Below are 25,588 nucleotides of genomic sequence, written 5' to 3'. Positions count from 1 at the left end.
CCCAGGCAGGCTTCACTGGCTTCCTCAGTTGCCGTCTGCTCTCAAATGGCTTCTATTTTAATGTTTCTCTTCTCTTTGTTCTCTTACAGTGGGGAAGACTTCCCTGATCACACGCTTCATGTACGACAGCTTTGACAACACATATCAGGTAGGCAGCTGGCGGGCCGCTTGACGTCCTTGTCATTCCGTCACTCAGAGAGCTCAAAGTGTCCCTCCCCTTACTGTGCAACATCAAAGAGTCATTTCACACGATCTTCATAAAACACAATGGGCCGAGTTCAGTCTTTCAGTTGCGAGGACAGTTCTTTCAAACTGATTACATTATTGTAATGTTGTGTGGTTGATTCACATAAATGCTTTTGCGAAATTTTATTATTCATCTCCCCTATATTCATCCCCAATCTCCTCTGAATCAGCAGCAGCAGAGATGAATAAACATGTACAGTCAGTTTCATATGACTGTATAGGAACTGATTTTACCTATAATGTGTAGCGAAACTCTTGGTGAATGGTGAGCCAGATGTAGATTCAGCAAAAACACTCTACAGGTTGATATAGACTGTTGTTGTTGAATGATGTGTTGGTGGATAGCATGCTGTTTTAAACATCGAAGTGTTGTCTTTATGATGAGGTTCATATTTTTTTATTAAACCTGTGAGAGAGCTGGTATAGCGGAAAGTAATCCATCTGTGAGATTGATTTGCTTGTATATATGTAGCCTATATGGGTGATTGTTTAATTACAGGAACTATTTTATCCCCTAGGATGATTTTTAAAGTCATCATGCAATGAAAAATCTATTTATTCATGAATGTAATTTTTTTTTCTTACCTTGTAATGTTTTATGAAAATGTCATAACTCCATCTTCCTGTGTAGACTTCTCTGTGGTCAGATATCCTGGATATCCTACAATCATTTAGTCAACAATTGACTGTACCTTACATTCATCTTAATAGCAACACCAACATTTTAAAATCCAATCAACAACCTATGGATAGAACCAAGTACCCACCCTACATTTGGAACTTTTTCAATAATGTTACACTTTGATATACATTACAATACATAAAAAAGATATATTTGATTATTTTTCATCACGACTTTAAAGAAATGAAAAAAAATCATTGTAGTTTTCAAGGTTATTTTGTAATAGCTTTATTATTTTTAGCTTTAGCTAGCATTTGAACTTCCTTGCTCTTGAGTGTGTTCCTGCTTCTACTTGAGTCTGACCTTGACGGTCTGAGAGCCAGAGAAAATGTCCACGTTAAAGTAGGTGGAGCCTCAGCACACACCTACCTATTACGTAATTGCCACAGACCAATGGTAGTTTGAAGATGTTTGCAAGTCAGAGTGAACTTTTCCTGTTCATCATATTTTCTGTCCAATCAAATGCTCTCTAGAATCTAAAGCTTCCCGCCCCGAAATAGGTGCTGAAGCTGCAGCTGAAACCAGTCACGTGTTCACACAATTACTATTTTCTATATGGTGAAGGGCACAAAGTGCACTATATAGGTGATGGGGAAAAATGAAGAGTAAATATGCTTTCCACTTTGGGCGAATTAAAGCTCCAGTAGGTAACTTTTGTAAACAAATATTTGTTAAAACTGTCATTATGTCCTGACAGTAGAATATGGGACAGATAATCTGTGAAAAAATCAAGCTCCTCTGGCTCCTCCCTGTGGTCCTATTGCCATTTGCAGAAATACACCGCTCCCATTCAGAAACAACCAATCAGAGCCAGGAGGAATGTCTTAGCAGTATCAATCACACTCGTGTACGCGCTGATCACCCCTCTCTTGCACAGCGCGAGCGCGTACCGTCGTTCGTGACTCTCCTGTTCGAACTCGTTCATCCTGATCAACTAATCTTTTTTTGAGTGATTTCGTTCATTCAACGAACGAAATTACTCGAAATTGATGAACGAGTTCGAACAGGATCACGAACGTGCATCACAGAACAGAGCAAGGCGAGCATTTGTGCTTATAAAACTTAACATTTTTATTTATTTTTGAAATGACTGATCGTTTCACTAGATAAGACCCTTATTCATCGTCTGGTATCGTTTAAAGCCCTTTGAAGCTGCGCTGAAACTGTCATTTGGTCCTTGAAACGTTTGTGTCCTATTGAAGTCCATTATATGGAGAAAAAGCCTGGAATGTTTTCATCAAAAACCTTAATTTCTTTTCGACTGAACCAAGAGAGACATGGACATCTTGGATGACATGGGGGTGAGTAAATTATCAGCAAAAGTTTTTTTAAAAGTGAACTAATCCTTTAACGTTATCTTACTAGCTATTTATAACTTATAGAAAGAGTGCAACGTTATAAAGTTACATGTATTGCAAAATACATAATGATTTGAGGACCAAGTTTTAGTCAAAGTATGGGCAGGCCATAGTCAATGTAAAGCATATTGTTGATGTTTCGTCCCTATTAGTGAATGTTCCATAACTGTTTATAATCCGCCGTCATAGGTGGTCCTGCTTACTAGCCTGTGCGTTCACGGCAGGCTCCGCTGTGGGGGAGGAGCTGTGGAGGGAGGGCTGTATAGCGCAGCAGAGAGCAAGGGGGTTGGACCTGTAAGTTGTGCTTGTTCAAATTTTCAGGCTAAGTCAACATTTTCTCAAAACTCCCTACAGCAGCTTTATGTCTGGTTTTACATTAATGTCACGTGAACCGCCGCAGTTCACACACAGTCTGCTCCAGTCCAGAGACATGATAGCACAGAGCGGATCATATGCACAAGTCGGCGCAGACCACAAAATGTATCAGAGCCATTTGAATTCTACACAGAATGCTTTATTTTAAAGCGATAGGGTGGAGAAACGGTTATCTAGACTTGGCATTAGAAACAACACTGACGAGTAGAAGAGATAACATTGGAGCTATGCACCAACATAAATTACACACTTTTCAAACTACACATCCTCAGCATGATTATGTTCACTGTTTTGCTTTAGTAACTCGTGAGCTTAGAATTATATGGTTCTATCTCCACTTTTGGTCGAAATTGAGTTTTTGACATAATCTTATCCATTAGGTGTTTATTAATGCCTGTGTGGTGTTATTTTTGTAAAAAAAAAAATTTGTTAGTAGTTATTAATAAAACAAAAAGGTTCCATCTCACAAAACAGTAGGGATTTAAAAACTTTGATGCTCAATATCTCAGAACTACCCTAAACGGAGATAGAACTGTATAATTCTAAGCTCACGAACTGTTTCATATTAAGTCTAAATGGGAAATCTACTGTGGCTGTCATAAGCTGCCAAATGCCAAACTCACAGAGCTTAACGGCTCTGGCCGAGCCGTGATATAAGCGAAATGCGGTGTGGTTGATTTTTCTCTATTTCGCACCTGACCTTAAGTTTACCTGGGTCTCGTCTACAATTGATGTCCCTGAACGTCTACAGTCGACGTTAATTAACTATAATATTTATACTAGCGAGTCTACAGTCGACTTCAGCCGAGCCCCCTAACTATACTCCAGCGAGTCTACACATCGACTACAGCCGAGCCCTAACTATATAACTAACTTGTTCCCCTATCGAACTTGCTGCGCAGCAATAATAACCGACAGACTTCAGACAATGCCTTCGAATATGCTTTAATCACGGCTGGAGGATCTCAGACAAATTTCAGAGAGAATCCTACCCGCAAAAGGAGAATACATCAGGTTTTATTCAGTGCTCGAAGTGGGGCGGTACTCACCGGTACGCAGTACCGGCACTTCTACATTTTACTCTTAAGCGTACCTGCACTTTTTCTTGCGTACCGCTACTTCTCGCATGTAGCCGGTACTCTACCACTGACAGATGAAGCGTCAGTGTCAAGCCCGTTTCACATATACTCCGTTTGCAGTGCGTATGTGGTGCATATTTTTTCGGCACCCGTATTAACAGGTTAGACCGTTAGAGCGTTCACACTGCACGTGGATGCGCTCCGGCGATCCGTTCCAGGAGCGGTGTGTAGCCTATACAGCAGTGCAGAGATCGTTTCCACACCGAGTCTATTTCTGCTGTGCTGCACGTGCTGAATTAAAGTTACAGCGCATGGTTCGTGGTCAAAATGAACACAGATTGACATGAAAATATAATAATCTTACCATAAATGCATTTAATTAAATAAAATGTATAGTATCTCACCATAAATGTATTTTTGGACTTGCAGACTTGGAGGAGTTCCGTTTTCACACACACACACACACACACACACACACACACACACACACACACACACACACACACACACACACACACACACACACACACACACACACACACACACACATAGACACACGCGCGCGCACGCACACACAAACACGCACACACACACACACGACTTGTTTAAATACATTTATGTTGTTAATAAATAACAATAAATTTTTGTTGTACCAGCAATATCTCCAAGTTTTGTTTTTCCCAGTAGAAAATTTTTATGATTTGCCAGTGCAAGAGAGTACCGGCACCTTCCCCCCCACTTCAAGCACTGGTTTTATTGGAGAAAGACACAACAAAATAAGATCATCGTGACTAACATGTCACCTTCAGTCAATATGATTGGTTCAATTGGTAAAGCAAGCCCCCACCTTTCTTCCCTCTGTTACTGCATAAGCAAAATGATCTCGAATCATCAAAAAATATATGAAAGGGTTAAGAGTTGAGTTGATTACTCAATATAGCATGAGACAATGCAGACAGTGTATTTTTGATATTTGTCATCATCAGAATTCACAATCCAAAAATAACGTGTTTCAAAGTGTTAGAATATTAGGCTTAAAAGGGGAAGTAAGGTTTAGATGTTAGAATCATGGTTAGTCTGATATACAGTTTACTATTTTATTAATTAAAATATCCATGACAGCGGCCATTTTTAAAAAGGGGAGGAGCTACCCAATATGTCCCACCCTGTCTTCATGTTTCAGTGAAAATTACGCCAACACATTGAATAACGCTGTGTGTTTTAAGGCAATTCAGTGGGTCTTTAATAGACATCATGGATGCCATTTCTGCTTTGTGATGCGATTACTCGGATCGTTGTTGCATCAATTAATTTGGTATTATTGTGTATAGTTTTCAATGTTTCATAACAAAGAATCACTGTTCCTAATACTGGTGTCATTACCGTCACACCAAGGATTTTAGAGGACAGTTGACTTTTCTCCAAGTCGTCAAGAGTATTTAAAGTAGTCAAAAGTGCCCCTCATTGAAAAATAACCCATGAGTCTATGGCATTGTGTCAAAGTACTGTTATGTCCAAATGTCTAAGACATATGTATTAAAATGGAATGTTTCCATTCCACTTATCTGCATGGTTTCTAACCCATAAAACCTGAAGGATGCTGAAATGATGTGAAAGTGTTGTGTTGTTTCAGGCGGAAATGCTCTGTAGGCTTGTGTCTATTTAGATGTCTTTGTGTTTGAGTTGAATCACAGCTTTAGTGCACTACAGGTTCTACCTGTCACAATACTTCAACCGTCTGAGACATATGCATGATGAAAGCTCTCTGAAGTCTCTCTGGCCTTGATATTGCCTTTCTCCCTCTCTTTATATCCTCTCAATTCTGCTGCACCACCAATTGTGGGCTCTGCATTTAAACTTCAGTAGGACATAGAGTACTGTATATATTTTTTTACATTACTATGAAAAAAGAAAACCTCATCAGCAAACAAATATGGATTAATATTTGTTATTTATCCAATCTATTGTTAATGTTTTGTTATATAAATGTGCTTTGTAAACAATTAAATAATTGACCCTTACAGTTTTCCTCCACACTGACACTGTACCTACCAATTGCTTAATATTTAACAAAACACTGTTAAGCTCTAACCAGCCCCCTGATTTTCACTCTCACAATGTGTGTAACGATAAGACTATGTTAGTGTCATAAACCAAACTAAGCATGGTGCGCTGCTACAGTGTCAAACTGTAATACGATAACAGGAGTGCTTTGTGAACAGACTGTGTTGTGCTTTTTCATGAGATGATAGATTCTGGAATCTCAAATCCTGAGCGCTGTTTTACACCATGGGCCCTATCTTGCACCCGGCGCAAATGACTTTGTACACTGACGCATGTATCATTCCTATTTTGCACCCGCGCAAAGCGGACTTTTCCCTCGCCAGACACACGTCAGTTAACGTGAACTGAGAAATACAGAAATACACTTGCGCTCCCCGGGGCGGTTCAGCGCAAAGAGGAGGCGTGTCCCGGCGCAAACTTTCCCTCATGCTATTTTGCTGTTCTATAAAACAATCGCGCCACTGACCAGAAAAAAACTAGTCTAAAGTCAATGGCGCCTTGCGCGTACATTCAGATACTATTTTAAGCGCGCATGCTTGGCCATAATACAGAGTGTGAACAACGTGCATACACTGTAGATGATTCTCTCATCTACACAGATGCATTTAACTTTTTGCAAATGATACATTATTATAAGGAAAAATATTAAAACACGAGGGAAATCATTGTTGTGTCCATGACGATGGGGAAAATAGGCATAAAGCTTACACATTTACCCAAATTATTATATGCATGTTTAACCGAAGCTAATTTGGGTGGTTTTGTCCCAACCCCAATGTCACTTCTCTTTCTTTTACGGCCCTGGCGAGAACATCGATCTCCTCGGCTGTGAACAGATTCTGAAGCGCGCCTGGTAAATGCGCCGTTATAATAGTATTGCGCCATGGAACAAGCGCACCTCGTTCATCATCCTCTTAAAGGGAATGTGATATAAAGCTCTTATTGGTTTGTTTCCCGTTACGCCCAAACCACACCTATGAATAATGAAGCTTTCAGACCAACCCCTTTTAGATTTGCGCCAGGCGCAAGAGGCATTTATCCCGCCGGGAAAATAGCAACAGCGCCGGGATCCTCCCACAAAGTTACTTGGGCTTTGCGCTTTGACACTTGCGTTTCAGATCGTTAAAATAGGGCCCCATGTGTTTATTCTTACTAAACTGATTTGTGTGCACCCATTGTATTATAGACCTATTGTGAAGAGATATTATATCTGAATTAATGACCTGATGCCATTTTTGTGTCAGAATATATTAATTTGTTCAGAAATAAATTAATGATGTAATAAACTGTAATTATTCACTTCCTTGAACACATCTTTAAAGATCTACTTAAAAGATCTACACATCTTTTATGATAAGGATGAGGTCTTTTAAATTGTCAGATAATTTGATCTTTATAGAGCAATGCAAGGCTAAGTTCAAATTGTAACATGTAATGTGGTGCAATTCCACAAAAGAATGATATGCATTTATAATATTTGTAAAAATATTTCTTTACCTTGAACAATAACTTTTTTGAAAATAATGATCAAGCAGTGTACGCACACATTTTTGCTTTGTTACACCACATGACATTTTAACTTTTACTTCTACATGTATCAATTTTTATTTATAAAAACAATATTAATAAAAAAGCCAATGTAGTGTTGGAGGTTTCATGCCTATAAATGCTTGGCTGATCTTCACTGATTTTACATTCCATCAGTATGAGCAGAGTGTGAAGGCTGAATTAGCAGAGCAATAGCACAGCTGTACATAAAAGATTGCAATCCACACAACATAATGGGAGACATATCAGAGCTATAACACAGCTGCCCAACTCACTGCTGAATTAAATGCGCACATTGACTCTCCTGTTTCCACCAAAACTGTTAAGCTTTACTGAATCAATATTCATGGTTGGGCTGCTATAGCCAAATCTTTGGTCTCTCGTGCCAATGCCAAATGTCGGTTTAATTGGTGCCAACAGTGTAAATCTTGGGCTGTGGACAATGTGAAACATGTTTTGTTCTCTGAGTCCACCTTCAGTGTCTTTCCCACATCCGTAGGAGTTAAGATGTGGAGAAGCCCCAAAGAGTATTAACACCCGGACTGTTGCTGTGCTTGATGGGCACATCACTGCAAAGGACTACCGAACCATTCTGAGAGACCATGTACACCTAATGGTTCAAGCATTGTACCCTGAAGGGAGTGCCGTGTATCTGCATGAAGTGAATCTTGGTGTATCTGCATGACACGCCAAGACTTTTGACAGAATGGTTTGATGAACATGAAAGTGAAGTTGAACATCTCCCATGGCCGGCACAGTCACCAGATCTACATATGTTGTAGCCACTTTTGGGCAAGTCAGAAAATATGTTCCTATACCAGCATCACATAGTGACCTGGCCACTGTTCTGGAAGATAAATATAGCTCAAAGTCCCTCTGGCAACTGTGCAGGACATGTATCTGTCATTCCAAAGAGGAATTGGTGCATTATTGGCTGCAAAAGGAGGCCCTACACTATACAAATAAATTATTGTGATGTAAAACCAAATATTTCATTGTCCAATATATATATTATATAAATGATATTATATAAAGTCAAAAGTTTGGGGACAGTAGTTTTTTTAAGAAGAATTTTTTTTCAGCAAGTATGAATTAGGTTGATCAAAGGTGACAGTAAAGGAATTTATAATGCTACAAAAGATTGCTATTTCAAATAAATGCTGTTCTTTCTATTCATCAAAAAATCCTGAAAAAAATTTCACAGTTTCCACAAAAGTAGCAGCACAACTGTATTTGACACTGAATATAATAAGAAATGTTCCTTGAGCAGCAAATCAGCATTAGAATGATTTTCTGAAGGACCATGTGGCACTGAAGACTGGAGTAATGATGCTGAAAATTCAGCTTTGCATCACATTAATACATTACGCATAATAAAACATAAAAATCAAAAACTACATTACAATGCATTAACATACATATAAATACATAAATATATTAATAGAAAACAGTTATATCAAATTATAATAATATTTGACAATATTACTTTTTTTCTGTATTGGTGATCACATAAATGCAGTTTTGGTAAGCATATAAGACTGCTTTCAATAACATTAAAAAAAATCTAACAGACCCTAAACTTTTGTGTAGGTCATGCTATGTATTTTGAATAGCCTTCTCAGAAAGTAAACCTTTTACTTAGTTGTTTCATCACATTCAATTGGGATAGGAGAAAGTTCTTTACAATCGATAAATGTCACACATCACCTTGAACTATTTTCATTGTCAAATCCATTCCTCAAATGCAGGAGGGATCACGGGATTCAGTAAAGCTGGGATTCCAGAACCTTGTTTCAGACCAATGACAGTGGCCATGCTGTCATATTCATTGTTTCAGGAGGTTCATTGATGACAATTGAATCTGCCTGAAACCAAAACGTTCGTTTTTTCATCTGCATATGAATAAAATATATTGCCTCATCAGTGTCACCTTTGAGAAGTAAAAGGCATCTTAATGAGCTGTTACTCTCTACGCTTACACTGGAGAGAGGAAGGGATACTAGCTCTTTTCTAATTTGCATATTCTTGAATAAGCTCAAATCAAGCTGCTCCTCAACATTGAGATTGACCTTAAGATGTCTGGCAGAGGGCTTTAATGATAACATATGCCAGAAGAGCAGAGAGCATCACCCCGACTCCTATCATCTGTCAGTCTTCTTCTCTATGCAAAATGAGAGAGACACATCTGCATATTTATACCTTTCCATCTGATCTGGATTCATCGCTGTCTGAGTCGTTGTTAAATCTGCATTTGGAGAGAAGTGTGAGCAGAAAATGACCATTTAGAACAAAAGCTCATGTTTTTCCCTTTAGACCTCAGCCACCAGACACTTGATTTGGAAAATGAAAGTCGTTCTTCCGAAATTGTTGTTTGCAATTTATGTTGATGATATATAAAACCATCAAAGAATCATAGCAAAATAGCCCAGAGGAAAATTGCTCTGTCGTAAATCAGTTATGTGTTCTCAGTTATATTTACCTATTTACTCGTTTCTCCACAATTTCTTATAAAGAAATTAAACAATTAAACAATTAGCCAGGTTCCCTCCTATTGCCAAGTCCTGTCTCCTCTGCTGGTCCCGCCCAGCTCCAGGTCCCTTGCGTTTCCACTGGCCCCATACAGATCCAAGAGTTGCCTGTGTCTCAGATGGTCCCGCCCAGCTCCAAGTCTCTTGCGTTTCCGCTGGCCCCATACAGATCCAAGAGTTTCCTGTGTCTCAGATGGTCCCGCCCAACTCTAAGTCTCTTGCGTTTCTGCTGGCCCCATACAGATCCAAGAGTTTCCTGTGTCTCAGATGGTCCCGCCCAGCTCCAAGTCTTTTTTGTTTTCATTTATTTGAGCAAAACAAAAAAAGCTGTTATAACAGCTGGTAAGGTGCACCTCTGAGAGTGCTCAAAAGCTGTTTTTACAGCTGGTAAGACCAGCAGGAGAGAGACAGGTGCACATTCCTGTCCGTGTTCGCGGTGACTGTTCCCCTGCGTGCCTCAGCTCCTGTGAGAGCAGTCCCTAAAAGAGCTTACACCGATAGTCTGACCCAGGGATGATGCCATGCTTTCCCGGGCCGCCAACTGGATCGGGCTTGAGTGGAACCCTCCACCGTGTTCCGAGCCCTCGAGGCTGGATGATTGGTATCTCTGGGTAGTGCGCGCTGGTTCTCAGCAACCCATCCCAGTGCCTTTCTTATCGGAAGTGCACGAGGAGCTCACAGGGATGTGGACGGCACTTTTTACTGCCGGAAACTGTCTCGGTGGCTACTCCTCCCTCACCACCCTTGATGGCAGCTAAGGGATACACGCGTATCCCGCCAGTGGGCCTGTAGGTTCTCGTCTGACCTATTCGACGAGGCTTACAAGGCCTGTGGGGAAGCTGCCTCTGCCATGCACGGCATGGCGTTGGTGCTGGTCCATCCGGCCAAGGCACTTAAGGACCTGCACAAGGGCGGTCATGATCCACAAGTTCTCCAAGAACTTCATGCCGCAACGGACCTCACGCTTCGTGCGAAGAAGGTCACCGTGTGGTCAATGGGTCGCGCGATGTCCACCTTGGTGGTCCAGGAATGACATCTCTGGCTGTGTCTGGCTGACATGAGGGCGACCGACAAGCTCCGGTTTCTTAACTCCCCCGTGTCCCAGACCGGCCTCTTCGGCAACGCGGTCGAGAACTTCGCCCAGCAGTACAAAAGCAGACATAGGATATTTAACACATTCTACCACGGCGGTCAGCTGCTTCTTCTACCCCACCGCCCGCGGCTCCTCAGTCTGCTCGTCGCTGGGGGCGTCCTCCTGCTTCTACCCCTGCTCCCGTGCCGCAGCAGCAGCCTCCACCTAAACGGCGCAGTGGAGCAAGTCCCAGGCAGGCCGCCCCGCCCGTCCAGTCCCCTGCCAAGAAGGGCGGCAAAGCCAGAGGTAAGTGGCCCCAGGACAGGCAACCCGGAGAGGGATGGAACTGCTCTCTAGGAGACGATGACCTCCCCACTTCCTTCCCCGGAAGAGGGCTGGGTGGAAATATTTACTGTTCTGCCGCTGGCCTCAAAACCAGCGGTACCCAAACTCTCAATAATAGAGCAGTTTCCTTCATCTCTGGGTCTGAAGAGGGCCAGGAGAGCAGTGGGAGGAGAGAATCATCACCACTCTCATCCACCTCTTCTGTCGCTAGCGAGCAGCAGTGTATGGTCCGAGAACGCCACCGAGCCGCCTCCTGCACGTCCTGCCCCGTGGAACCAGGTAAGTGCTCCACAGCACACTCAGACGCCGCTATGGGCCGCCTCCCAGAGAGAGCCGCCGAGCCGTGTCCCTGTGTTCCACCTCGCTGCCCCACTCCGGGTACGCCTACGGTCCCTTTGGTCCTGCTTGTACGGTCCCTGCGAGCCTGGTTAGCGCTCCCCAGACCATCTCGCTGGCTGACCACAGAGCCGGTCCATCCAGCCGATATGAGGTCAGGGCACTTCAGTCCTTACTTCATTGTAGCCAAGAAAGGTGGTGGGCTACGACCGATCTTGGACCTGTGAGTTTTGAATCGGAGCCTCCACAAGCTACCGTTCAAAATGCTCACGCAGAGACGCATTTTCGAGTGCATCCGTCCCCAGGATTGGATTGCAGCGATTGAAATGAAGGACGTGTACTTTCATGTCTCGATTCTTCCTCGACACAGGCCGTTTCTGCGCTTTGCGATCGAGGGTCGAGCATATCAGTACAAAGTCCTACCCTTCGGGCTTTCCCTGTCCCCCCATGTCTACACGAAAGTCATGGAGGGGGCCCTCGTTCCAATGAGAGAACAGGGCGTTACGCATTCTCAACTATCTCGACGACTGGCTCATACTAGCACATTCTCGAGATCAGCTATGCGAACACAGGGACCTCGTGCTCAGGCACCTCATCCAGTTGGGTCTTCAGATCAGCTGGGAAAAGAGTAAACTCTCCCCTGTGCAGAGGATCTCTTTTCTCAGTATGGAGTTGGATTCGGTCGCACTGACAGCACGCCTCACAGAACAGCATGCTCAGTCGGTGCTGAACTGCTTGAACACGTTCAAAGGCAGGATGGCGGTCCCACTGAAATTCTGTCAGAGGCTCCTGGGGCATATGGCACGGCAGCAGTGGTAACCCCGCTGGGCCTGCTTCATATGACATCGGTTCAGCACTGGCTTCACGGCCGAGTCCTGAGATGGCCGTGGCATCACGACACTCACCGGGTGGTAATCACACCTGCGTGCCGCCAGACCTTCAGCCCGTGATCAGATCCCTCATTCATGCGGGCAGGAGTCCCCTTGGAACAGGTATCCTGGCATGCTGTGGTATTCACAGATGCCTCTGTCACCGGCTGTTGTGCCACGTACAACGGACAGGCAGTGTCAGGGTTGTGGACGGACCCCCAACTGCATTGGTACATCAATTGCCTCGAGTTGCTAGCAGTACATCTCACTCTGAGCCGCTTGAAAAGGCTGCTACAGGGCAGGGATGTGCTGGTCCGTACGGACAACACTGCAACCGTTGCGTACATCAACGGACAAGGTGGTCTACGCTCCCGTCGCTTGTCGCAACTTGCCCGCCATCTCCTCCTCTGGAGTCAGAAGCATCTGAGGTCCCTTCGAGCCATGTACGTCCCCGGCGTGCTCAACTGTGTGGCCGACGAGCTATCACAAGCTGTGCTTCTGGGAGAATGGCAATGGCGACTCCACCCCTAGGCGGTTCAGCTGATCTGGAGAGAGTTTGGGGAGGAGTTTGAGTTTGGGGCAGTTTTACTCCCTGACCGAGGGAACACTGGGCACGGACGCACTGGCACACAGCTGGCCCCATTATTCATATGCAGTTCAACCTTCGGGTTAGTCGATATGTATTTTCCACATAACTCTTTGAAGAAGTGGCTTCCGCAGCATTCTCCTTCCTAAACAGAAAGGGCAAACTTTCCCAGTGTTATCCAATATCTCACTGTATGGGTTATCACGGAACAACAGTGACAGATACACACAAGCCTCCTCCTATCGTTCTTCCAGGCAAGAAGGTGTAGAGGCTTGCACAGAGCGCTGGATGGGCTTCAGTGGCTGTGGCGCTTTGGTAGGGATTCCTATTCATCAGTCAGACCTACATTGTAGTGACTGTCCGATAGGGAACGTCTCGGTTACATATGGCAACCCTCGTTCCCTGAGGGAGGGAACGGAGACATATAGGTCCCGTCGCCACATCACACCCAACGGGCCGGCCAGCTTATCAGGTTGGCTCCTCAGCAAAAAACTGAAGTGCAATTGAAACAGCTGCTCATTATATACCCATGCTGCGAGGCCGCGCAGCTGATGCAAATGATTGCACGCCAATGTGTATTGGCTTGTTTTAGTTTCACTCAAAGTAGATTTGCCTCTCTAGCAAAATTCCTATTGGTCAGTCAGACCTACGTCTCCATTCCCTCCCTCAGTGAACGAGGGTTACCATATGAAACCGAGACGTTTCCTTTTGGTAGATATGACTGCTTGGTCATGAGTAAAATTCCAGAAACATTTTCTTGTAAAACTCCTTGCTGCAGATAGGAGGAAAAAGTCTATTTTATGCCCTCTTAAAACTAATAGGCTTTGAAATTATCATATATATATATATATATATATATATATATAGAGAGAGAGAGAGAGAGAGAGAGAGAGAGAGAGAGAGAGAGAGAGAGAGAGAGAGAGAGAAAGAGAGCACAGCAGGAGGTTTCAGGTCTTCTTTCTTTAGTAGGGCCTGTGAGACGTTTCATTAGAAAGGGCTGAACAGTCAGCTGTATTAAAAACTCACTACATGTTTCAGTGGGGCTTTAAGTCATCCAGAAAATTCCGTAATGACACATTCTGCCATGGTTCTAGCATAGTTTTTCTTTCCGACTTTATCGTATAATTGATTTGAGTACAGAAAATGTGTGGGTGAGAAACAGAGCAACACATTTAGAAGAGAATGAAGCGAATGAAAAGGAAGAGACTGACTGCCTGTCAAAACATCACTTTGACTTGCTGAGTTTGTAGTTGTTTTGCTGTGATGGCTGTTTGGCTGCAGATTTGAGATTTGGACATGCTACTAGGGTCCAGTGGGAGAACTGTGCTGTCCTGCCTGACTGAGTTGCCACTCAACATGGTGCACTGGAGTGTGACTGTTTTCTGCTCAGCACAACCAGGGAGCAGAGAAGACACAGAATCTTCATTTCAAAATCTAGTAAGCTGCTTCTGTAGACAGCACCATAGGCACACCTTTAACATGAAGGCTATTCAAAAAATTAAGCACCTCAATATACTTTTTTCTTGTTCAAATTCTAAGACGGCATTAAATATATCTTCTAAAAAATAATGCTATCCTATCATGCATTGTGACTGGCTTGTTTCAAATAACAATTACAGAGTCTTTTAGCCAAAATGTGTGTGTTATCTGTATTTGTTTTTAAAGTATTATCCTTTCTTCTCATGTCACTTTCATGTGAGCAGAGCTATCATTATGACAAATGGAGTTGCAGCTTATGTGTCACATTCCAAATCTGCCATTGAGATTCCATTTCAGTTAGAATGCTTAGAAACCAGCTGTCTAGGCAGTTGCCGACGAGGCAGCACACTAGGGCTGAGTTTAACTCCACTTTAAGACATAAACTCACAAATTTCCCTATGCACTTCCTCTTGGGGGAATCCCCACCGCCATTTTGAAGTGCGTTTAACTTCATCAAATGGACAAGGGAAGTTTATTTGGACAGACCCTCGACCCCTCGATTTGGACAGAGAGAGCGAGTCTACTCAACATGTACACGTCAGTCAGATCCACTGACAGATTGCGCTTAATTTTCCCCCACCCCACACAATCTAGTGTATGATATTGATGTGTGATGTATGAGTTATTTTGACATTTAACCACATTTAATACTTGTACCTTAAGCTGGCTGTTTTTTGACTCTGTTATAGTTTATTGTATTGTTATAATTTTTGTTTTCTGTATTTATTTATATTTTATATTTAATGTAAATATATGAATATATTTCTATAATATGTAATATAATATTAATAATATTCTAATGTAATTACTAATATTTATTAATAATATTTGTTTATATTTGATAAAATTTAATTTAACTACCCAAGCATAGATGCAGACCTATAGAAAGCATAAAACAAATTCATAAAGAAAAAACTGTAAACAATAACTTAGCTCCATATCGGATTCCAAGTGATCAAGGGCTTAGGCTAGGGTGTACCATCTAAACACATTTCAAGGGTTCCGCTAGTAGTGGACACTTGTGCAACTTAAGCAATGACGTATATCCGAGTGAACGAGATGGAGGGAAGTTAGCGAGGGAAGAGAATAATTTTTTTCCTTAAATGCAGCCTAGGTTTTGGAATAGAGTGAGAGACTTAAATGACAAAATGCTTTGTTAATCTTTAATCACACAAGTATTTAAGCTTATTGAAGCACGAAGCAGTTTATCCTAATGGATTTATCTTAGCAGCACCATAATTTGTCCTAACTTTATTCTCAACAAAAACAGATCTATTTGTCTATTTATTTTAATTTTTTTTTTGTTAGGTAAAAGACCTTATTCAAATTAAACTCCTTAACCTGCTGTTAAGGTTTCTCTTTAACTGCACATATGTCTGTTGATTTAGTGTGCAAATCATATTGTTTACATATGAATATATTTCAATCAGATTTCAAATGCAGGTTAAATGCTTTATCTTTGTGTCTAGACTGTTAACAAAAGTGTATTAAATTGACTCTTTATCTTTACTTTGGACATTCTGGGAAAAAGCTAGCATCTTGCCAAATGTATGTGTATAAATGTTGATTCCCCGAACAACATAGGGTCAGCTTTTGTGCCTTTGTCCTTGTCTATTTATTGTTTGTTTGTTTGTCCCGTAGTAACAAAACAATAATATTATCATGGCAACAAAGCAGTTTTGGTCTTCTGTTCCCCCTTGCTCTTGTTGTCTTACTGGTGAGTATACACGTGATCTTTGTGTTAGAGTTGTGTCTGGCCACAGATTTGTCTCTCCATATCACCAAGGAGACAGCCCGCACCATCGACTGCTCCATGACGGATCTGAGGACCGTTATACTCTTGAGAAAGGCTTTGGGAAAGAGGTTCTGATGCCAGTTTGTTCAGGCCTTTGAGGGGAGACTCCTCCAAGGGGAAGTGGTCTACACTATCACAAAGTGTGGCCATTTCTCTGTGGTGCCCTTAGAAAATTGGTCTACTACCCCTGGCACCCTCGAGGAGCAGCGGTTCCAACGAGACCATTGCTCAGTATCCGCTCGAACCCGTTGTGGCACTGGGAGGCTTGCCCCCTCCGAGGAGGGCAACAGAAAAGAGCGTTCAGTTGTTCCCTGCCGGTCATCCACTTCAGGGCACCGACACACTACTCAGAGAGCACTAGAGGTCAGTCTCAAGGGGCTGATTCCCTTAGTAGATTTTTTGTCAGCATGGAAGCTTCTGTCAAATGTTTCTCACTGGGTTTAGATAGGGATTATAGAGAAAGGGAACCGAATTTGATTCTTGTTTACCTCAAGTCAAGTGAGTACTTTCGACTAGAGTTGATTTGGAAGGAGTTTGGGCAGGTGGAAGGGGACTTCTGGAAGTGGCATCCTCTGTCTGCTCTGGTTGTCCACTAGGGCTGGATGCCTTGGTGCAGGCTGCGTCTGTATGCATTTCCCCCGATTGTGCTGTTCCTTTTAGTTCTAGAGAGGATTCACCAGGATAGGGTTCGTCTGCTGCTAGTAAACCTCTTCTGGCCGGCCTGAGTTTGGTTCTCAGACCTTCTATCTCTCCTGGATCGCTCTCCTTGGGAGATTCCATTTAGGGGGGACCTTCTGTCGCAAACCAGGGCAGTATATCATCCCCGGCCAGAGAAGTGGAACTGTGGGTCTGGCTCCTGAGGGGGACCAACTCATGAACTCTAGAATCCTAAACTCTAGATCTCCCTCCACAAGGAAACGTTATGCCCTGAAGAGGAGAGTCTTCACTTTATGGTACGGAGAACACCAGTTGGACCCAGTTAATGGCACAGTTGGTTCAGTGATGGAGTTCCTTCAGGATATTTTTTCTTTCAGTCTATCCCCATCCATGCTTAAGGTCTAATTGGTGCCATACAGTAGCTGCTTACTGTGCACCCTACTATGGTTCTTTGTGGAGACACCATCTTGTAACTCGTTTATTTTGTGGCACTCTGAGGTTAAGGCCTGCTACGCATGTGAGGGTCCTATATATGTGTACTATTCACATGTATTTTTATGTTTTTTAAATTTATTACAAAAAATGTGTTATAATCAGTGTTGGGTAAGTTACTCAAAAAAGTAATCCACTACAAATTACTAATTACTACTTTAAAATTGTACTTTGATTACATTACTGATTACTGCATGTAAAAAATAATCTGATTACTAATTACTTTACTTTCAAGTTACTTTGAAAACCTATTAAAACTACAAGAATACACTACAAAGTGAACTCAGTTATTTCCGTAATTTAATATTGCAGACATCCCAAGTCTCCCGGAAGTTCCGGGAGTCTCCCGCATATTGTCTCATACAGTCTCCCTGATGCCCGCAAATAAGTTAAAATGTCCCGGAATCTAGAGCAAGTGAGCGAGCAAGAGCGCACATGCGAGACAGAAGAGACTGTGCTCCAAACTGTGTAGCGTGCGCACGGCGGAGAGGGAGAGAGCGGGAGACCTTGCGTGTGTGTGCGTGTGTGCCTCATGGCGTTCTCCGGTAATTCATTAAAGCGCATGCTCTTTAACTGACGCAGCCGCCAAACATCATTAGAAATGTATTTTACTAAATATTTTTTTCTTAACAATACATTTGTAACGCAAGTAACTTAATTTTATTGACATCAGTAACTGTAATCAAATTACATACATTTTAAATGTAATGAGTTACATTACTGCGTTATCACGAAAAGTAATTAGAATACAGTACTTTGTAACGCGTTATACCCAACTCTGGTTATAATGAGTGTATATTAAAAGTATAGACCCCTTTTGCGCCGACGTCACAATTACGTCACGGCATTAGCTGGAGGCAAAACAAAGTGAAAACTGGAGGCGGCCAATACAAACCAGCACAGATTCGGCTACACAATAAGGATCTTAAATTATTATTATTTTTATTAAATGTCATCTTCTTGTATTTCTGGGTGCAAGAATCACCTCCAATTTGAAATTTTATCGCATAATGTTTTCTAAATTATTGTGATTATTTGTGAATCATCTATACATTGTTGTGATTGATTGTGATAGACTTTTTGAAGAACCTGGTAAGAAAGAATAATCAAATACATAGTTAATTAATATAATTTTAATACAAAAAAATATTTTTATTTCTAGAAAATATTCACATCATTAAAATTGCACTGTAATGTCACTTTACATTGTCGTCCTCTGGCCTTGGCGCTGGGCAGGACCTCGCAATGTAACGTTGCCACAAGTCAAGACCATTCATCACATAGTTATAGGCATCTAAAGATGTATATGCCCTCAGTTTGTCTTTACGCTCGGTTCCTCTATCAGGTAGGTGTAGAGGGCAGGCCACGCAACTGAGGTAACGTTAATCCTGTCAGATCGTCCATCCATTGAGTAGGCGTGTATGGGTCGGCCAATCTGGTTGCGTCCGTTAAAATTAACTTTTGCAAATAACAATTGCGGTCGTGGACAGTGAGTGACCTTGCACATTAAGTTAAAATCTGATTTTCTCCAACCATTGTTAAAAAACAAGCTAACAAAACTTGCAAACTAGAGTTAGTGAAGCGGCCAGAGGGATCGTTCTGCCTCCACCTAAGCTCCGCCCACATTAAAACGTCATCATGTTTACCAACTGAAAATGGGTCTATAGAGCTAAGTTCTGGGTATCAGTTGAGAGCTTGAGTTGCCATGAGAACCATGGCGCATCTGAGTCTTCTTCAGACAACACAGAGGACCACTTGACCAACAGCAAACTCTTGTCTCTCTCACTCGTATTGAAAAAGACGCATTCTCATCTGTTGAGTTGACCTCCAGGGCAAGGTCTGCAACACGTATAAAATGCATACTTAGATTTACATTGTGGTTGACTTCAGTTGATTTTGCTGTTGCAGGCAAGATTTATTCAGTAGCATCTGTTCTTTCTGTATTGAAGGTGTCTTTAGTAAATAGATAAACAAGCCCAGATGCTTCTGAATAAATCTTACCTGACATTCTATGATGACCTGGATCACTAAAAACCATCACAGACATCTTGTCTGTGTTGCCAAGAAAATGATTAGTGTAGCCTTGAGAGTCCTGTCACATGTTAAAGGAAATAAATGTAGCTGTATAATGTAAACACGTTAAAGCCTTCCTGATATTGGCCAGATGTCCCAGCTTTAGCTCACGTGATCGCTTAACATGTCTCAGATTATTCACCGAGCCGATTGAATGACGTCATACTGTACCTTCATGTTCCGCATTGAGCTGTGAACTACATTCCAATCAATATGCCTTAATGAAATCCTGTGGACCACTGCATGTCATTTGTCTTCATGATACAGGGGTGTCGATGCCAAATGTGAAAATCGCCAAGGTCTAAAATGGATAAGTACCAGCTTAATCATAGGACAGGATTTGATTCTGTTGAATTTGACAAATGTTTATCTACAGGTCAGCATTCCATTCTTCGTAATATGATTTGGATTGTGTGACTGTACAATCACAGGCAGGCACTTTGTAAGCAGCGAAGCTCCCAGCATGCTTTGAGTCTGCTCACCTGGGGCATGTTGCATTCTTAAAAGGTATGCTTTGAATAAATGCAAATAGAAAGATAAACAGATAAACAGGATCCAGCCTGACATTCACTCAAGGTGGTGCTTTGTGAAGCAGATTAGTGTGGCTAATTTCTCTTCTGGTGGAGTTTTAATTGGCGGTCGATTCTAATCAAACTCCTGCCATCCTCCCTTGGGGCACCACTACTGGTGCACTGTGTCTAAAGGGCATGTTCTGTCTGCTGTGCGAGATCGGTTATGATGCCTGCTTTTTTGATAATGTTTTTACATTTATGTTCATTATAGTCTATTATGCTAATATTCTCAATGGGCATAATTTAGGTCACTGTATGACAATATTGTCTGAACAGTGTATCGGAAGCATAAATGAAGACTCGTAATTAGCTGTTTCCTCATTTGGTACCTAAAGCAACAACTTTTGTTTGTGTGCCTGTCACAGTTTTATTTGCCAGTTCCACTTTATTTATAGGGATTTTAGTAGCTACAGGAATTCAATTTTTCTTTTTCTTATTAGAACACCTTTTTTCTTGAGGCTTTTGGGAAGTTGTGTTGGAAGCCACGCTCTGTGTTTTAAAACTGATGTGTGTGAAGCTTAATAATTAAAATGTTTATGAATAATTCATTCTGGATCTCTTTGTGCGAGCACTCCTCTAGCTGTGCGAGTTTCTATATTTAACATTGGCGTCACTTTTTCTCTCTCTCTCTTTCTCGCCTTCTTTCCTTGAAAAGCTCAACACTGGGTTTTCATCTTTATACTGTTTAACACAGGAGGTTTCTTTTTATTTTTGTCACAGAAACCCCTTTTTATATATATGCTTTAAAGCCTGAACTAAGCATAAACCAGAGTTTTCTACATAATTTTGTTTTTATAGAAATTAATGTAGTTTCAACACAAAAGAAGATATTTTTAATTTTTTTATTTTGTCACAGCAAGTACAGCAAGTACAGGTGTTTTTATTTTAGTTTGCAGCACTTTTCATCACTTATTACTGTCACGTTCTGTCTGTTTAGTTTCATTTTCATGTACTTTTAGTTTTTTTCTCTTCAATTACCTGTTCCATTCCCTTACACTCTTCATTTGTTTATTTTGTTATTGAATAATTAGTTGTCACTTGTTCATTATTGAGTTCATTCATCCTGTCTATTTAAGTCCTTCAGTTCATTCAATTCCTGGTTTGGTATTGTTTGTGCTTAGCACACCATTGTGTTTTAACAACTGATCTATATAATGACTTTATATTTATATTAGAGAGATTATATTTATAAAATAGCAATATATAAATTAAGAGACTTTAGATTTAAAAACGGTGTCTCGTTAGGCAATGTTTTCTCAGTCAAATCATAAAATTTCCTATTTATTCAATAGAATGCGTGAGCTCACTAGGGAATACCAATAAGGTGTCGCAGTGGCTTCACTGTTTATGACGTCATGAGCTATCCAGTCATTATATATCAGTGGTTTGAACCCTTTTGGGTCTCTGTTTGTTAATATTCACATTTATGCATTTGGCAGACGCTTTTATCCAAAGCGACATACATTGCATTTCAAGGTACACATCAGTTTTTGCTTCCCTGGGAATCAAACCCATGACCTTGGTGTTGCAAGCGCCAACGCTCTACTGTTTGAGCATTACAATTACATTTGGTTCTGACTGAAAACTCACAATTTGATTAAAATATCATTTATTTTTACGTGCCACTGTATATAAATAGGAGTGCAGGAATCACTGGAATAAACGAAGAACAACGCATTATATGTCTCATGTGTAATGTAAAATAAATCTGAAACGTTACCTAAAATAGAATATATTGAAGGTTGAAGGTATATTGAAGGAAATTCACAATGACTACTTTACCTCTTTTTATGTGAAAAGTAGAGAGAGAGAGAGAGAGACAGAGAGAGAGAGAGAGAGAGAGAGACAGAGACAGAGACAGAGAGACAGAGACAGAGAGAGAGAGAGAGAGAGAGAGAGAGAGACAGACAGAGAGAGAGAGAGAGAGAGAGAGAGAGAGAGAGAGAGAGAGAGAGAGAGAGAGAGAGAGAGAGAGTTGGTGAGGGAGGAGCAGTTTTGATAATCTAGATCAACCCACAGCAAAACATAAAATACAACAAAGAAAATGTAGCTTGTTGTACTTGTAGTAACAGTCCACTGACAATCCACTGTGTGCGAACATATAATACAAATACAAATCAGTCAAGTAAATCAGGAGTAATAGATTTCATTGGTTTTATAATTATTAATATCATCAAATAAAATAACTGGAATTAATTAATAAGTTAATAATTACTAACAAATTATTGGACTACTTTACAGTATATCCAACCTTAACCAGATATATACAATACACTAACGTTAGCAAATCTCAACTGCTTGATTGTTTATCATAGAAAACAAAATTTTCACCCACCAATATATTAAAAGTTGGATATATCGTACATCCAGTACTTAACCGTATACTCACAAAAAGCAATATATAGAAAATCTCAGCTATATGTGATTTATTAATTATCATCACAAAATGTAAACTGTATTTACGCACAGCTCTGTATACAAATTTGGATAATGTTTTTATAATCACAAAATGTTTACTATATTATCACCTAGTAATAATCTGTTAAATGTGAAGTAAGGCATGGAGATATTAGGTCACCGTGATTTTGCCAAGACATGTTCCTGGATATTAAAAAATATAACATATTTTTATTGATCCTGGAATAACATTCCTGTCAAAAATGTATTCCTAACCCTACCCCTACCCCTAAACCTAAACATACCCATAACTTATACCTAAAATCAGATGGGAAATATAAATGAATAACACAGATGTAGAAGCACCTTGCCCTGGTTTTAAGGCTAAACTTGACATAAAGTTTAAACTGTAAACTTGTCCCTCAAATATGATTGGTTGATGTTGATCTAGGAACTTGTACTTGGTGAAATCACGTTCACCAAGATATTAAAGGAGTAGTTCACTTTAAAAAAAAACTTTTGAGGATAATTTACTCACCCCCATGTCATCCAAGATGTCCATGTCTTTCTCTCTTCAGTCGAAAAGAAATTAAGGTTTTTGATGAAAACATTCTAGGATTTTTCTCCATCTAATGGACTTCATTGGTACCAAACGGTCCAAGGTCCAAATGACAGTTTCAGTGCAGCTTCAAATGGCTTTAAACGACACCAGACGATGCATAAGGGTCTTGCGAAACGATCGGTCATTTCAAAAATAAATTAAAAAGTTTACGTTTTATAAGCACAAATGCTCGCCTTGCTCTGTTCTGTGATGCACGTTCTTGATCCTGTTCGAACTCATTCATCAAAATGAACAAATCTTTTTTCGAGTCATTTCGTTCGTTGAATGAACGAAATGACTCGAAAAAAGACTCGTTCATTTTGAGGAATGAGTTCGAACAAGAGAGTCACGAACGTGCATCACAGAACAGAGCAAGGTTTAAAGACAGACTGTACCACGTTTTTCCACATTAGGTTTATTCTCCGGATCGAATGGGAAGGACCCCAGCAAAGTGTTACACTCCTGAGAATGGTCCTCCGTTTCAAACCTGCAGTAGAATTCATTTAGTTCATTCGCTTTATGATGTATGTTCATGGAAATAAAAGGTCTTCTGCTAGTTCCCATGTTAGTTATGGCTTTCACTGAATCCCACAGTCCTTTAAAGTTTGATGCAGCAGAGCTTTCCTCTATAATATCATTTTGTCACCTTCGGGCCACCCGGAGCAGCTTGTTGAGCTCTTGTTGTACAGTCGTTCATCTTGTTGTAAACTATACCTTTAAGATATAATAAACATCAACATCATGGTTTTCTGTAAAGCTGCATTTAAAATTTGTGTTGTGGAAAGCGCTATACAACTAAATTTGACTTGACTAATAAATTACATCTAATCTATAATAAATTTAAACTTAATCTTTGAAAGTAGTCAGAGACAGGTCATTAAATATGCTTCTTTCTAAAGGCTCAGCTCTCCAAGGGTGGCTATTTTTCCGATCTGCTCTTTTGTGCTATAAATTTTACACTTCTCACAGACAAACTGAATCACACACAAAAAGGGCAATCCTCTGTACTACAGATGTCCATGATGTGTTCCTCAGATCCCACTGATCTGTGGACCTATATTGATCCATCAACTGCAGCTACAACTGAGAAGACCAGGGGTCTCCTGGAGAAAAGCAAACACAAAATTCACAAGAAAAATTTGTATGTAAAATGCTACGTACACATCTGACATAATAATAAACAAACTTAGTGCACATACCATTATGCAAATGTTAGCCCAAGCTTACATACACTTTCCATAGTTGGCATGCAACAGAGGTGAATTGAACAGATGGTTTTAAAAACATGCTGTATGTTGAATTAAACAGTTTCACTCAAAACGCAATTTTCAGCATTTGCTGGTTTTACAAGTATAATCAACACAATTGACTGCACTCCTATTGCAATAATAGCTCCAGCGGAGAATGAATTTGCTTTCATCATCAGAAGGCACTTTCTTGCCATCAGTGTTTAAGTAATTTCAACATTGCAGTTGTGAGGTGGCCTGAGCCAATGCATCATTTTATCTTACAATAATGTTGGCAACCCATCTCTACATTTTAAATTCTGTGTGATAGTTGGACGAGGATATCTAGTAAAATAACAAATATTCTAACAGTTTTCAGGAAATTGCTGGGTCTGTTGTTGTGGGATTTATTTTGAATTATTTGCTCACCCTGCTGTTGTTCAGAACATGTACGATTTGTCTTCTATTCAAATGAAGTTATTTAGAAGAATAATTCAAATGCTTCATTACAGGGGCTGTCGAGTGCCAAAAGGACAAAATTCCATAACAAATACCATAAACGTTGTACATACGACTCTGTAATTAATTGGGAATGGGTGAATTTAGGCAAAAAGAAACTTAATGTACAGAATGAAAAAATGGATATTCAGTTTGAGATTTGCTTAACAATAGTGTTATTATTAATGTTTTATAAAGATTACCTTTAAGTGAGCATTAGATTATGACAAAAGTAATATAAATGTACAAATAATGAAAATGAACACTAATTTTACTGTAAATTTAAATATTACTGTAAATATTTAATATTATCTAATATTCATCCAATATAGACCAACATCGATAGGCCAGCATAAAATAATTGTTAAAATTGTGTAGCGTCTGGACCAATCAGACACACACTAATTATTCCTTATATTTAATGAATAATCCAGCAAACTCACCCTCCAAACAAGATCTATGAATCTTCCCACAAAACTAACATCACAATGAAGCTAACACCACTGGCCTGTTACAGGACACAGTAACTCTGATAAGAATTTTTACGACTCCAGAAGGAAATTCTTCAGAGATGTGACACTCACTTAATTCTTACTGAGAAGGAGAAATAAACCCTGTTAATCCTATATATTCTATATATATATAACCACTTGAGAAATGTATAAACATGTATCTAATTTTCCCATCTCATGATTTTCCTTTTATGTGGC

The 25,588-nt window shown here is 40.6% G+C and overlaps 1 protein-coding gene across 1 annotated transcript in view; it reads left to right on the top strand.

Annotated features, from left to right (window-relative positions):
* rab6ba (RAB6B, member RAS oncogene family a) overlaps positions 1-25,588 on the top strand; it is a 114,287-nt gene that overhangs the window by 44,031 nt on the left and 44,668 nt on the right. Inside the window, exon 2 of the mRNA XM_077198925.1 lies at positions 90-148. Coding sequence (XP_077055040.1) covers positions 90-148 — 59 coding nt within the window. The remainder of the gene's footprint in view (positions 1-89; positions 149-25,588) is intronic.

The sequence above is a fragment of the Siphateles boraxobius genome, unplaced genomic scaffold (assembly GCF_051911475.1).
Source record: "Siphateles boraxobius isolate OS27281-9 unplaced genomic scaffold, OSU_SipBor_1 41, whole genome shotgun sequence".
NCBI classification, from domain to species: domain Eukaryota; kingdom Metazoa; phylum Chordata; class Actinopteri; order Cypriniformes; family Leuciscidae; genus Siphateles; species Siphateles boraxobius.
This window is presented reverse-complemented; position numbering and strand designations above follow the sequence as displayed.